At 45.3% G+C, this 16,075-nt stretch overlaps 1 protein-coding gene across 1 annotated transcript; it reads left to right on the top strand.

Moving 5' to 3' along the window:
* The first annotated feature begins 1,044 nt into the window (after positions 1–1,044).
* On the top strand, positions 1,045–14,514 carry Pabpc1 (poly(A) binding protein cytoplasmic 1). The gene is made up of 15 exons (XM_052747629.1): positions 1,045–1,699; positions 4,060–4,253; positions 4,432–4,547; positions 6,601–6,740; positions 8,642–8,736; positions 8,995–9,132; positions 9,309–9,404; positions 10,545–10,817; positions 11,019–11,109; positions 11,431–11,541; positions 11,629–11,783; positions 12,221–12,305; positions 12,570–12,700; positions 13,130–13,222; positions 14,079–14,514. Exons 1-14 carry the CDS (start codon positions 1,507–1,509, stop codon positions 13,220–13,222), a joined length of 1,911 nt encoding a protein of 636 aa, XP_052603589.1. The 5' UTR covers positions 1,045–1,506; the 3' UTR covers positions 14,079–14,514.
* The last annotated feature ends 1,561 nt before the right edge of the window (positions 14,515–16,075 follow it).

Below are 16,075 nucleotides of genomic sequence, written 5' to 3'. Positions count from 1 at the left end.
GTGGCTATCAATCATTTACATCAAACCGTGTCACACCCTGGCTGGCCTGGCCCTTGCTGTGTAGACTAGGCTGGCCCTGAACTCAGCTCTGCCTGCCCTTGCCTCCCCAGTGCCGTGTTAAAGGCGTGGCCAGGTCGCAGGGCTAAGCCGGCTTCTCCGGATTTTGACTAATCCTCGTTCTGTCAGGTTTGTTTGGTTAAGAGTGACAGATACCGAGTAACTGTGAGAAACGCATACTTTAAAGGAAAAAAAAAAATTCATTTTGCTCGAGTCCCGTTTTCCACTGCAAAGAAAGGTAGAAGCGGCTCGGTGATTCCAACAGCCGCCGCCCCTCCCTCCCTCCCTCCCCCGCGGGGGCGCCGCGGACCCGTGCCGGGTCACGCCGGGGACGGTTGGGGTCCGGTGGAGGTCAGCGAGCCCGCGGCCGTTGAGAACTCCAGCTCCCGACAGGCACCGCTTCCGCGGCCCACGCGCGTGGCGGCGCTGCCCGCTGGGACTCGTAGTGCGGTCCGGGTAGGAGACCGGGGCAGCTACCCTGCCTCCCTCCGCGCACATCTCGGAAACCCGGCCTGCAGAGGCTCACGCCCATCCACCCGTGTCCGGCGCCGCTCGGGGCGGGGGGGCTAGCGAAGGAGAACCCGCGACGCGGCGGGAAGAGGCCGCAGCGAGTCGCGCACGTGGGGGGCGGTTGGCGCCGAGGAACCCGGAAGCCCCGCGCACCGCCCACCCGCCGCGCTGACGGGTTAACGCTCCTCCGGGCGGGGGCGGGGCGTGCGCCCGAGGGGGCGTGGCCAGCGGCTGCCCCGGGACCGCCCCCCGGCTGCCCCGCCCTTCCCCGGCCGCGGCGCCTGCGCAGAAGCCCCGCCCCGCCTCGGCCCCCACCCCCACGCCCGCAGCAGCCGCGGCCGCCGCCACCTCTCCCTCCGCTCTTTCCTCCGCCTCCTCCGGCGCCGTCGCCCGCGTAGGGCCCTGGCGTCAGACGCGCGTGGGCGGGGCGAGTACGGCGGGGGGTATAAGTAGAGGGTGCAGGAGGCGGTGCTTCCCCTTCTCCCCGGCGGTTAGTGCTGAGAGTGCGGAGTGTGTGCTCCGGGCTCGGAACACACATTTATTATTAAAAAATCCAAAAAAAATCTAAAAAATCCTTTGAAAAAACCCAAAAAAAATTTACAAAAAATCCGCGTCTCCCCCGCCGGAGACTTTATTTTTTTTCTTCCTCTTTTATAAAATAACCCGGTGAAGCAGCCGAGACCGACCCGCCCGCCCGCGGCCCCGCAGCTCCAAGCAGGAACCCAGAGACCGAGGCCTTCCTGCCGCCCGGACCCAGCACCGCCAGCCTCGCTCCCCCGGTTCCACGGCCGTTGAGTACGCGTCGATTCCGGTTGAATTTTGTCCCTCTGCGCTCGCCCCCGCTCCCCTCCCCCCGGCTCCGTCCCCCGGCCCCGCACTCGCTCTCCTCCTCTCACGGGAAAGGTCGCGGCCTGCGGCCCCGCGGGCAGCCGTGCCGAGATGAACCCCAGCGCCCCCAGCTACCCCATGGCCTCCCTCTACGTGGGGGACCTGCACCCCGACGTGACCGAGGCGATGCTCTACGAGAAGTTCAGCCCGGCCGGGCCCATCCTCTCCATCCGGGTCTGCAGGGACATGATCACCCGCCGCTCCTTGGGCTACGCGTACGTGAACTTCCAGCAGCCGGCGGACGGTGAGCGGCAGGCCGGAGGGCGGCGGGAGGCGGGCGGGCGGGCGGGCGGCCATGCGGCCGGGGCGGCGGGCCTAGCGGGCCGGGCGAGGGGGCGGGAGGGCACGGCGCGGCAGCCCCTCGCGGGCCGGCACTTCCTCCTCCGCGACCATTTTCTCGTCCTCGGTCGCTCTCAAACTTTAGGGCGATGACGCGCCGGGAGGGTGGGTTGAGATCGCCTTCCCCGCGCTCCCGCCACAAGCTGCGAGGTTGGGGGCTTCCGAGCCCCCTCCCGGCGCGGTGGGTGGAGGCGCCTGGCCATCCTCTGCCTGGCCCGGCACTCGGCCGGGGAGGAAGTGCGATTCCGTGTTGGGGAACATACCACGTGTTGAACCCTGTAACCTCACAGGCCCGAGGCCTGTTCCTGCCGGTGGCCCAGTCGCTGGGGGGAGCCCAAGGCTTTAGAAGAAAGTTATTAGGTGGTGCCTGGTGGTGGTCCTTAGGGTCGTGAGACCATTCCTAATGGCTTACCCCTGGCCGGTGGGCCGGGAAAGGCACCTTGTGCCATGTGGACTTGCCCGGGGTTTTCCCTAGATGAAGTGGAGGAGGGGATGTGGAAGACAGCTCTCCAGAACACCTTACCTCATTTCAACCAAATTAGTTAGGTCTTAGTTTAATAGAAGTGTTAGTTAATGTATACATACCTAATTTTTTCTAAAATAGCACCTGTGGTTATGAATTTTAAAAAACATGTTGACTAGTTTTGGTCGTAAATGTTAGAGAAACATGTGACCGAGTTATGCTGAATTAGTAGCATCCGAGTGATGAAAGTTTCTCTTCTTTTCTTTTAAGTGGTCCAGGATATCCATGAATCTTGGGGAATGATTGAGTTTATATTCTTCTGAAATTTGACAGTTCACTGAAACAAAAAAAAATTCTAAGAATCAGATAAGGTTTATGGCCTGATAAGCAGTTAGGTTAAATCTAGATCAGTTGAATTCCAGAAGTCAGCTTCTCTCTTGAGATTTTATTTTAATAGAAAAGACTGGAGTCAACTAAAGTTCATTCGGTTGGTGACTGATAATCAGTTTTTCATTGGTTAAAGCTGGTACTGAGATTTGGGGTAAGCAGCATGTTGAATGACACAGAGCCAGAAGATGTGAGCCTGAACTGCAGATTCCAGCCCCGGGCCGGAGTCAGCACAGGGTATAAGATAAGGGAAGATAACCAAGAGTACTAGACTGTAACTTAAAAGACTGTCAGAAAATCCAGTTTTTAAATGTCCCAGAATATGAGAAGTTCAAGTTGCCATGGTTATATAGTTTATGCCAGTGGAGCAAATATTACAACTGCTCAGGATCTTGCCTCTCATTCTGACATTTTGTGTCTGTATGTTCAGTATACCATCTTTACAGATGTGTTTTTAACCAGCTTTTCCCTTTTTATAGTATTTTCTTATATATTGCAGTAATGGACAGGGTTCTGTAAGTGAGCAGTTTTAAGCTTAATAGGGAAAGGTGACTCATTAAAAAAAACGGTCAAGCTCAAGCAAAGTCAGCAGGACCAGGGAAGCTGAGGAGGTGTGGCCAATTGATAGTGAGCTCGCTGCTGATTATCGTTATATTCTAGGAACTGGAACTTTCATTTACAAAAAGTGGCTAGAGAGCTGGACGTGGTGGTTTCCGTTCTGTTACAGCACCTGGGTTTGTCTCTTGAGTTCATGGCCAGCCTGGGCTACATCAAAAGCAGGAGCTATGCAGTGAGACCTTATCTCAAAAAGAAAAGCTGAAAAACTTGTCCTGTCAATAATTTTACAGTTGTTAGTGAGAAATTTGAAATTTGTGTCAGGGATTCAAGTGAACTGTTCTTCTCTAAGGACTGGTCTTTTTTTTTTTTTTTTTTTTTTTTTTTTTTTTGGTCTTTCGAGACAGGGTTTCTCTGTGTAGCTTTGCGCCTTTCCTGGAACTCACTTGGTAGTCCAGGCTGGCCTTGAACTCACAGAGATCCGCCTGGCTCTGCCTCCCGAGTGCTGGGATTAAAGGCGTGCGCCACCACCGCCCGGCAGGACTAGTCTTTTTTAAGGTAATATTTTTCCATTTAAGACAGGTGTAGTGGTACACACTTTAATTCCAGTACATGAGGCAGATGTGGGTGGATCTCTGAGATCCAGGCTAGCCAGGGATATGTAGAGAGGCCTCTCAAAAAAAAGTTTCAACTTTAGCAATTCTTGCACAATACAAGTATACATAATTCAGTCTTTTTAGGGTCCTCAAAATTGATTGTAGGGTAGATTATTTTTTTTTTATGTGAAGCATAACTATCCAAAAATAAAGCAGCTTATGAAAGGCTAGTGGTATTTACTCTGGACCATATCTTTCTCACAGCGGAGCGTGCTTTGGACACCATGAATTTTGATGTGATAAAGGGCAAGCCAGTACGCATCATGTGGTCTCAGCGTGATCCATCACTTCGCAAAAGTGGAGTAGGCAACATATTCATTAAAAATTTGGACAAATCCATTGATAATAAAGCACTGTATGATACGTTTTCTGCATTTGGTAACATCCTTTCATGTAAGGTAAGCAAAGATGTGACTGGTCAGTATTTGCAATGTTGAGCTACTTTTAGTGTTTGGAGTGACATCTGTGATGGCTGTTAATGTCTGTGTTTATTTCCGAAATAGCCAGGCTAACATTTCTACAGAGTAGAAAAAGAATAGCAAGTAATAACAAGTGAGCGTGTGCTTTTTTTCCCAGGTGGTTTGTGATGAAAATGGATCCAAAGGCTACGGATTTGTACATTTTGAAACACAGGAAGCAGCTGAAAGAGCTATTGAAAAAATGAATGGGATGCTTCTAAATGACCGTAAAGTGTACGTATAACTTTTAGTGAACATGTTCAGTCTGTTTTTAATAGTTCCACATCAGTTTGAAAAGTAATAGGTTTTTGCTCCTAAGATACAGCTAGCTGGAGCTAGACATGGTGGCACGCCTTTAATCCCAGCACTGGGGGTGGGGGTGGGGGTTGGAGACAGGCAGATCTCTTAACTGTGTAGGACCTGGTTTAGGACAGTCTAAGCTATATAGACTCAAGTTTAAAAAAACATACAAACAAAAAAGAGAAAGATACAGCTAGCTGTAATGTCATCACTTGAGATGGAGACAGAAGGATCTGAGTTTTAAGGCCAGCCCAGCTAGGCTACATAAGAATGTCTCCAAAACCCCACCAAAATATATGATGTAGCAAAAGCACATTTGCCAGGTTTCACTATCGCTAACATTCAGTAATGTCATCCAACATTCAAACCTGAGCCAGGGGAATGGGGATCTGGTCATGAGTGCAGTGTTGAAGACCAGGGAATCCATGCAACCTCAGTAAGGAACTCATTCATTGGCTGGGTTCACATTTGGGGAAACTAACCAAAGTAATTTAATTATAGGTGCCTTAAGACAGTGAGTGAGCTATCTGACTGTATACACTGAGTGGTCTGAAGTCAGCTCATTCTGGTGTTAGGGGGGTTTTGTGATTAATCTTTCCTGAAATAAAACTTCTTTTAAAGAGTTACAGACTTGTATCACTGAAAACTAATCTGAAAGACTTCTTGATCTGTGAGAATTGGGCTATTATATAAGGCATGTAGTAAGTGAGTGAGTTCTCTTTTTGTTTTGTTTTGTTTTTTTGGAGACCGGGTTTCTCTATGTCCTATGAGCCTGTGAGGGCTGTCCTAGAACTCACTCTGTAGACCTCAAACTCAGATACCCGCCTGCCTCTGCTTCCCGAGTGCTGGGTTTATGTGCCACCACCGCCTGGTGAGAGTGAGTTCTTGATTTGTAGACTGCAATGGCATGAAAATGACCATCAGATCATGCAGATTTAGGAACTAGATCAGCCTAGTGTAGTAGCATTTACCTATAAACTCCACGCTGCTCCTGAGAAGCGTGAGACCCACCAGCCTCTGCCTCCCAAGTGCTGGGATTAAAAGTGGACCCCACCACTGCCCAGCTGGAGTACTCAGTTTTTAAAGTGAAGGAAACGCTGATCCCAAATGTAGAAATCTGAAGTCCAAGTGTTCTCTGCAATCCAGCCTTTTTTAAAGCATCAGCATGACAAATCAGATTTTCAGATAGAGGTGCTCAGTCAGTAAAGCCTACAAATTGTGAAATCCAAGACACTTGTGCCTTGGAGGTTACTCAACTTTTATCACAGTGGAAAACTTGATAGCAGTGCTTGAGTAAAAATTAAAAGAATGTCTGCATTGGCAGGATCCAGGTGAAGACTGAATAATTGCTGATTTTAGGTGCAGAATGAGGCACCATTCTGGGAAGCAGTTTGATTGTTGGTATAAAGCACTACTTGGGAGAACAGAAAGTTGTGTGTGTCTGCAATGAAATGTTCTCCCACTGAGGTTCTTCAAACAACTTGGAGGAAGCTTTTGAGGATAAAGACAAATCTCCATGTTATGGATTGTTGTTGAACTGAGAACACGACACCTTGATGTCATTTAATTTGTGGGGTTATAGAAGCTGGTATGGTGTGTGTATATTGTATATCATGCAGTTAATATTAGGGAAGAATTGAGTTTTTTAGTTATGTTTTTGGTTAATAATGCAGTTAGGCCAGACTGTTGTGTTAGTAGAGAGACTTGAACATTTCTTTTTTAAGGAGATGGCACAATGGTAGAACCACTCAGAAACAATGATGAGAGCATTTATGTAGGTCTCTTCCTTGGCACTAAACAGTTAACTTCTGTTGACAGGAGTGAACCTTTTAACCCTGGGTTAACTGGATCAAAATGTGCATTGGAAGAAAACTGTTCCATTTCAATTATAGTTACAGAGACATTGTGGTATTTTCAGTGGAGACATTTTTATTTTGTGGTACTCTTAATGAAGCAGCCTGATGTTCAAGTGCTGACATTTTCTCAGGTTTGTTGGACGATTTAAGTCTCGGAAGGAACGGGAAGCAGAACTTGGAGCAAGGGCAAAGGAATTCACCAACGTTTACATCAAGAACTTTGGAGAAGACATGGATGATGAGCGCCTTAAGGATCTCTTTGGCAAGTTTGGTAATGTGTCCAAGTTAAATCTTTACACCTAAAGTAATCACCTGAAGTTGAATGACTAATACTTGACTGGAAAGTATTTAAAATACTTGAAGCTATAGTCCACTGCTCAACAGTAACATACAAGTGGAGTGCTATGCAGCTTAAAGTTTAATGAAAGTGTTGGGTCAGTGTGGCCAGCTGAGTAGACTTTTTGCTGCATGAAGATACTTTTAATACAGACCGTCTTAGAGTTGTAGGACAGTATGGGTAAGACTGGACTAAAATGTAATCTCTAGTTCTAGAATGGATAAGCTGGCCCCTTTTGGTTAGTGTTAGTAACATGTTTGAGCAGTTTCAAAGAATGTTTTTCAGAGATCTAGATTCTTCCATCATAACTACTTGGAAGATCTTTGCAAAGTAAATTCAACCAGGCATGAGTGGTGCACACCTATAATCCCAATATAACAGGAAGGGGGCAGGGGATTAGGAGTTGAAGGTGGGCTGGGTTACAGAAAACCCGTCTCAGATTTCAAAATAAGGAAGTACAAAAACCAGCCTCACTTTCAGGACAGGAGTAAACAATGAGGAAATGAGAACTCTGGGTGACTTGGTGCTGTGTCTCTTTGAATTTAAGAATGGGCTTACATTTTGTTGTTGTTCAGTTCTTCAAATGGTAATTAGTGCATTTAATAACATTGTAAGGCCAGCCTGAGCTTTTATGTTGGTTCTTTTGAAGGCCAAGGTCTCACTTCTGTAGCTCTGGCTGCCCTGCACCTTACAGAGCTCCACCTCCCTCTGAGCTGGGGTTAAAGGCATAAGGCATGCACCACCACACCTGGCTGAATCCTCTTCTGAACAAAGACAATTTTTATTTTGTACCAAGATTAGTTATTTGACATGAGATAATAAATAACAGTCAAGTTTTGTACCTTACTCAAGATTCTCCATTCTAGAAGTTTCTCTTGGGTTACAGCTATCTTATCTATCTTGTATCTGAATGTTTTAAAATCAAAACCTGTTTGTTTGTGTCACTGTATAGACCAGGTTGGCCTTGAACTTGTAGAGATCAACCATCTTCTGCCTCCCACTTGCTAAGTTTGAGCTGGTTGTTTTGAATTATACCACCTTTCCCACACCCTGAGTTGACCACTGTTAGTTACTTTTCTTTTGCTGCACTAGGACTCTGGCCGAGGCAGGTTTGTTGGGCTTACAATGTGGGTCAGGTCCGTGGCCATCACTGCAGGGAGCATGGCGGCAGGTAGGCAGGATTCCGGAGCAGCAGCCAAGAGTGACATGTTAAACAGCAACCACAAGCCACTTAGCCAGCTGGAATGGTGTGGGCCTTTTGAAACCTCAAAGCCCACCCCCAGCAGCACAACTCCTAGTCCTTTTCAAAGTTCTCCCAACTGAGGACCAAGTATTCAATTTTATGAGCCTGTGAGGGCTGTTCTCACTGAAACCACCACTCCCAGTTCTTACACAGTAGAGACTTCACACCTGAGGCATCACCTGCTGTGGTCTCCTCCACACAGGTACGGGGGAAGCTTGTCTTTGGAAAACCCTCTTCCGGTACTTCAGTTGTTTTCTGCCTCAGGGTCTAGTATTCTTCCACTCACTTTCAAAAGCAGGTGACCAAAGAAAGGCTTTTCAAGTTTATTCTTAATTCTGAGCAAGAAAAATTAATCAAATTGGTTACTTAAAGGGCTATTCTACTGAGCTAAGAAAAACTTGGATAGGTTTGTAAGACATTTCGATGTAAGAATTTTCAGGTGTGTATGATATATATAGAAAGGGTCTATGAGGAGAACATATAAAAATCTTAGAGCTTGGAAGGCCTGGGGTTTTTCCTCTGGCTGTTTTATGTTAAGATGTGAAGTGTGTACATTAATTGTGGACTAGTTTTTATTCAAACACTTTTTCAGGGCCTGCCTTAAGTGTGAAAGTAATGACTGATGAAAGTGGAAAATCCAAAGGATTTGGATTTGTAAGCTTTGAAAGGCATGAAGATGCACAGAAAGTAAGTCTGGATAGTTCTATCAAAGGAGTATACAAAGTTGTTCCTCTTGTTGAGTTTTACATGTATGTATAAGTTTATGCCAACACACTACATATTACAATCAATTATTTGCACTTTATGTGTTAGAGTTGGGAGTGTATAGTGCCCTCAAACCTGGAGATTTGGGGAGGGGGGGTCTATCTTTAATGTTAGCAGTTGGATAAACTTTCCTTGTTAATGAGATTTACAAGTAACTGAGTTTCCTTTGGTTTCTGTAAGGCTGTGGACGAGATGAATGGCAAGGAGCTCAACGGAAAACAGATTTATGTTGGTCGAGCTCAGAAAAAAGTGGAACGGCAGACGGAACTTAAGCGCAAATTTGAACAGATGAAGCAAGATAGGATCACCAGATACCAGGTTCATTTTTACTTGAACAAGCAAACTAAGACAGGGATGAGGAGACCTGTTTTACATTCATTTCAGTTACTGCCAGGTAACTGAGCGTTTGAGAGGGAAAAGAAGACACTCAAGTCATAGGTATGCTTAGGTGTCACAGGGGCTTCCTGCCTCTCTTCAGTTGTCTTTCTTTTCAGGGTGTTAACCTTTATGTGAAAAATCTTGATGACGGTATTGATGATGAACGTCTCCGGAAAGAATTTTCTCCATTTGGTACAATCACTAGTGCAAAGGTAAGAGCATCTGCTGTATTTTATTACTGAGATAAGATGAGAGGCCTTGAATAATGTAGCTATGTTACTAATTACTAACAGCACTATCATCTGTTGACAAAATTCTGGGTAGTCATCTTCCACCCAGTAGAAAATTTACCTTTAACTTGAAATCAGAGATTACAAAAGAGTAGGATTCTGTAATCTCTAACAAAATTCCAAAGTTTTGGTTTAGAAACCTGCTGTGGGTGTTTTACCTACTGTCCATGGTTTAAGACTACCTTGCAGAGTAAGTTTTGCTGGGTTCAGAGTAGAGTGCACAGAAAAGAACGGATTCAGTGGCTCTATTCCAATTTCTCAGATACTCCATTGACTAGGGTTTGTCAGAAACATTTAGAGGCACAGTGGATGGTTACAAACAAGGAACGCAGTAGTTGCTTCGCGTGTGCTTTCCTAGGATTAGATTATGGTGGTGCCTGAGAGTTGTTTGAATTTTGTATTACTATATGGGAGGGATATACAATATCTTCTGGGGCTGAGAGGGGCTGGCAAGTTAAACTCCAGGATACCATTTGTTTACTAATATTTAATAAAATAAAACCATGTTTGCCAAGCGGCTCAAAAGGATGAATAAGATGGCAAAGGTCCTTTGTTCTCAGATCAGAAAATGCACTAGTTAGTCTAGGCTTTCTTTCCTACACCGGACAAGCAGTTCTGGTGGTGATGTCTTCAGATGGAGACAGTTCTGGGCATCTCCTACTCTAGCAGATTGGTCAGGAAAGCGAGTAGTCGTAGTCTTGTCTTTCAAATGTAGTTTTTACTGGTGTGTCTGTGTTGTTCATCTGCCTTGTGTTTCTGTTTTGGATTGTCTTGATTTAAGGACTTGTATGTTTTATTTCTCTGTTATCACAGATAACAGGTTCTAATATCACATGTCTGCACCTTAGAAAGTTGCTGTTGTATAGCTCCCTCTTCTGGCTGTGTTGCTTGCCTGTAGTAATGCATGTTATGATGGCGCAAGTATTGATTGTAAAGAAGAACTCAGTTGATACAAGGGGTTCCTGGCACTCACAGGATTACTTGGTTCAGTGACTTTGACTGTAAATGACAGTTCTGTGGTTTATTCTACCATTGCACTAACTTTTCCGTTCTCCTTTATAGGTTATGATGGAGGGTGGTCGCAGCAAAGGATTTGGGTTTGTGTGTTTCTCTTCCCCTGAAGAAGCCACTAAAGCAGTTACGGAGATGAATGGCAGAATTGTGGCCACGAAGCCACTCTATGTAGCTTTAGCTCAGCGCAAAGAAGAGCGCCAGGCTCACCTCACTAACCAGTATATGCAGAGAATGGCAAGTGTGCGGGCTGTGCCCAACCCGGTGATCAACCCCTACCAGCCAGCACCGCCTTCAGGGTATTTCATGGCAGCTATCCCCCAGGTACGTGTGCAGAAGAAAGGGCTGCTTCATACCAGGTGTATAGTGCTAGGGTAGTGTGTGTCCTCTGATAAGAAAGCACTCAGTCGTTAGATGGAATTGGGGAATGGCAGGTGTGGTGGGGGGAACTGTTGTGAGAACAGACATTGGTGGTGTGTCTTGTGGAGGGCGACCCCACTAAAGCCGACGGACTTCTTTCCACAGACTCAGAACCGTGCTGCATACTATCCTCCTAGCCAAATTGCTCAACTAAGACCAAGTCCTCGCTGGACTGCTCAGGGTGCCAGACCTCATCGTAAGTCTCTTTTAGTTATGACTGGGATTGAAGCCTGGGGGTGTAGCTCAGATATAACATGTAACCTACCATCTGCTAAGCTGTGGGCTCAGTATACCATCTATGAGGCAGATTTGTCCCGTTACAGTGGTAAATTGCTCTTGATAATTTATGGTTGAGAGATCTTCAGTGGGTAGGTTTGATTTCCCTAGGTAAAAATTTGGGGATTTGCTCTAAGTCTTCATTTGCCCTGGTGGCTGTAGCTTCACAGCTCAGCCCTAGAAAAGCATCAGCTTTCACTTGGTGAGTTTCTCAGTGGATGTGTGTTACCGTTAAATACAGCATTCCAGAATATGCCCGGTGCTATCCGCCCAGCTGCTCCTAGACCACCATTTAGTACTATGAGACCAGCTTCCTCACAGGTTCCACGAGTCATGTCAACACAGCGTGTTGGTGAGTCCTAACCCTTTCTGTTAAAAAAAAACCTTTGATCTCCAATTTGAAATAGCACGATACTAAACCATTTGGTCTTTTCTGTAGCTAACACTTCAACACAGACCATGGGTCCACGTCCTGCGGCTGCTGCTGCTGCAGCCGCTCCTGCTGTCCGCACCGTTCCCCAGTACAAATACGCTGCGGGAGTCCGCAATCCCCAGCAGCATCTTAATGCACAGCCACAAGTTACCATGCAACAGGTGGGTTTCATCGTCTGTCTGTAGGGGCGTGGTGCTTCGCTAAAATCAAGTGATGTCAGCTGCATGATCTGTGACCATCTTTCTTACTGTTTGATTTTATGTGAAGAGGTTTTTAGGACTAGAAAGCAGCTAGCAGTCTCTGAATTAATGTGTAGTGTTTTGGTTTGACATGGATGTAAGGAATATGTGAAGGAAAGTTCAGTTAAATTGGTTTAGATGTCACCTTTTTCCTAATCATGGCACCAGAACATGATGATATGACTCCAAGGAAGACTTTAGAATGTAACTCTGTCTCAAGTGCAGATGTGTCATGGAATTGTCTATATTTCTTAGCCCCCGGCTGGTATTTCCCTCAGATTCCTGTAATTGCCCATGATGGCTGGCGGCCTTGTGTTTCATTACTTTGGTTGCTAAGAGGTTTCCCGTTTTATATCTAGCCTGCTGTTCATGTGCAAGGTCAAGAACCTTTAACTGCTTCCATGTTGGCATCTGCCCCCCCTCAAGAGCAAAAGCAAATGTTGGGTAAGTAGCTCTGTTGGCCTGTCCACACCTAAATGTGATGGCGTAGGGCAGTAGTGGGAAGGAATTCAAACTGGGAGCTAGTGGGAAGTGGTACTCCAACTTTGGAATGAAAGAAGGGGACGAATACTGACAGTTGAGAAACTGATTCCACCAGACATGATTAGCTTGTGACAGATTGTGTTCAGACGGGTGTATTAATAAGGTTCCTAAACCCCAGGCTGATAATGGCCATCACTACTTTCTGATAGAGTCTTTTGTTTCTAGGTGAACGGCTGTTTCCTCTTATTCAAGCCATGCACCCTACTCTTGCTGGTAAAATCACAGGCATGCTGTTGGAGATTGATAATTCAGAGTTACTTCACATGCTTGAGTCTCCAGAGTCTCTCCGCTCAAAGGTACTTTCAGCATTCATTCCTCTTTTTTTTGGTTTTTGTTTTGTTTTGTTTTGTTTTTTCCTTCGAGACAGGGTTTCTCTGTGTAGCTTTGCGCCTTTTCCTGGAACTCGCTTTGGAGACCAGGCTGGCCTTGAACTCACAGAGATCCGCCTGGCTCTGCCTCCTGAGTGCTGGGATTAAAAGCGGGCGCCACCACCGCCCGGCAGCATTCGTTCTTCTAAAGCTTTATTCTGCAGAACGTTTACATGGCGTGTGTGCAGTTACCTTTATAAATAGGGATATAAACCTTCAGGTAACCTGTAGTGCTTGTTTCTCCATTTTGAATAATTCACCCAAAGCTCATATTGCTAGATTGTGATTTATCGTGCGGATTTATCAGTTATTCTTTGGTCACTCTTTCCTGAGCCAGTTATGTTTGCCCTTGTCTAGGTTGATGAAGCTGTAGCTGTACTACAAGCCCACCAAGCAAAAGAGGCTGCCCAGAAAGCAGTGAACAGTGCCACTGGTGTTCCGACTGTTTAAGTGAGTTCTTCCTCTGTCTCCTTGCCAACCTTGCCCATCTATACCAAAGATTTACTTTACAAATAAATAAATGCTAGTCGTTATTCAGAGGGGAAGATATATAACGGTTAGAGGGGGCTCCTCTGGTACTGACCAGTATTTTAAGTCAACACTTGTTTTGCACAGTAATTTGTATGAAATGAAAGTTGGCTTTCACACGTAATGCCTTTTTTTTTTTCCCTCGAGACAGGGTTTCTCTGTGTTGTTTTGGTGCCTGTCCTGGATCTCACTCTGTGGACCAGGCTGGCCTCGAACTCACAGAGATACACCTGGCTCTGCCTCCCAAGTGCTGGGATTAAAGGCCTGCGCCACCACCGCCTAGCAAGTAATGCCTTTTTAAAAAAAAGAAAAAAGAAAGAAAAAATTACTTATTTTATGTGCATTGGGGTTTTGCCTACACTTATGTTTGTGAGGGTATTGGGTTCCCTATAACTGGAGTTACAGACAGTTGTGAGCTGCCATGTGGGTCCTGGGAGTTGAACCTGGGTCCTCTGAAAGAGCAGACAGTGCTCTTAGCTGCTGAGCCATCTCTCCAGCCCCCCAGTTAATGCTTATTTTATTGGATGATGGATTCAATGGTTTTTTTGGGCCTCTGTCCCATCACCAGGAAACTATTGCTTGGTGAGTCTAGTGTGGTTAAGACCCTTTCTAAAAAGTACTAGAGCCCTGGGTTTGTGGGCCGTGTTGTTTCTGATGTTAGAGAGTGGGTATGGCTGTGTGCCAGTAAAAAACAGGCAGCCTACTGACTTATAGGATCCTGGAAAGGCCTTTAATTACGTGTTACTATTGGTCTTTTTTTTTTTTTTTACATTTACAGATTGATCAGGGACCACGAAAAGAAACTCGTGCTTCACCGAAGAAAAAATATCTAAACATCGAAAAATTTAAATATTATGAAAAAAAACATTGCAAAATATAAAATAAATAAAAAAAGGAAAGGAAACTTTGAACCTTATGTACCGAGCAAATGCCAGGTCTAGCAAACAATGCTAGTCCTAGATTACTTGACCTAAAACAACAAAAAATACAAAAAAATAGTAAAATATAAAAACAAATTAATGTTTTATAGACCCTGGGAAAAGAATTTTCAGCAAAGTACAAAAATTTAAAGCATTCCTTTCTTTAATTTTGTAATTCTTTACTGTGGAATAGCTTGGGATGTCAGTTCTGTTAGTAGCAGAACTGATGACTGAGCAAGGAAACGTAATTTGGATTATAAAATTCTTGCTTTAATAAAAATTCCTTCAACAGTGGATGGTTATGCTTTTATTTTCTTTGGTTCTCTTGGCCATAGGCATTTGTAGCAGGGGCTGCTGGCTTAATAGTGCAGAGCTAGAAGCAGCTACCAATTCTGTAAAACGTGAGCTGTTCTTGGTTTGGGGTGTGTGTGTGTGTGTGTTGGTTTTATTCAAGGTCTTGCTGTATAAGTCAGGCCAACCTTAGCCTCCCAAAGTTGGGTTTGTTAGATGTGTGTTACTCTGACAATACTAGTGTGCTTTATTTAGTTCCCTTTATTAATTACCGAGCTCTTGTATATATAGTTAACTGGTTTTTAGCGTTAAATTTATCACAACTCTGATTTCTGTGCTACAAAATCGTTAGTGTAGCTAGTTTTTTTCTCTGAGTCCCATCAAGCCCCAGCAGTCCCGTAGCCCACTTATAAAATAAACACACCGACTCTTATATTATTTAAACTGCTCAGCTATTAGCTCAGGCCTACATATGTCTAGCTCTTATCTTATACTCAGCCCATTTCTGTTAATCTATATGTTGCCACGTGTTCCGAGGCTTTACCTGCTGCCTTTACATGATGCTCCCTGGACGGCAGGCTGGTGTCTCCTCCCGCCTTCTTGTTCTCTAAGTTCTCCTCTCTATTAGTCCCGCCTATACTTCCTGTCTGGCTGCTGGTATTTATCAATCAATCATCCACAGCAGGTTAGCTTAAGTTCTTATTGGTGACAGTAGCAGTAGCTACTCAATGTGTTGGAGGAAAGATAGAATAGACAAGATGACTACCGCTGAGCTATACCTGTCCCCATCTCCTTGAAAGACTTGGTTATGAAATGGGACCTAATTTCAGGATGCTGTGGTACCTTGTCACTCAGACCACTTGTAAAATAAGATGTAGGAGTTGTGGCTCACACAGGGCTTGGTTTACAGCATTGATAAGCAACTTGCGCATTTGGAATACAGTTTTGTTTGGGACTTCATCTACTACCAATGGGTGCTTTTTGTTTATTTTTGGAGACAGGGTCTCACTATGTAGTTCTGGCTGGCCTAGAATTGAGAGATCACCCTACCTCTACCTCCTACATGTGCCACTACACTCAGAGTTCGACTAGCTAGCCTGTTGCCATGTGGATCAGGCTGGCTTCAGATTTGGCAGTTTGGCCGAGTGCTGGGATTATAGGCATGTACCATGCATAGCCAGACTTAGCTTGACAACTTGCAAATCTCATTTCACATGTGTGACACCTTGTGTAGCTTTTGTGCCCAGAATGGTCTTCATTTTAGATTTTGAAATTGCAATCATTCATCTTTCTGAAATTATACTCAGTGGACATTTTGACTTGGTTTTGTGTGACCTAGACTATATTTAATTGAAGCAGTTAAGTTTAAAAGGGAGAGTGCTCCCCCCCACCCCCCTCCCGCCCCTTTGTAACAGGGTTTCTCTTGTGCTGGTGTTCGTGCTGTAGACCACGCTGGCCTCAATCTCCTATTTGGCCTAGGATTACAGAATGTCACCTACCTTGGTTTTTGGAGGTGCTTAGGGATGGCAGAGAAATATGCACATCTTAGAATTTTCGTACAGAA

This window comes from Peromyscus californicus, unplaced genomic scaffold (assembly GCF_007827085.1).
Source record: "Peromyscus californicus insignis strain IS unplaced genomic scaffold, ASM782708v3 Scaffold_20__1_contigs__length_68692818, whole genome shotgun sequence".
Classification (NCBI taxonomy): domain Eukaryota; kingdom Metazoa; phylum Chordata; class Mammalia; order Rodentia; family Cricetidae; genus Peromyscus; species Peromyscus californicus.
This window is presented reverse-complemented; position numbering and strand designations above follow the sequence as displayed.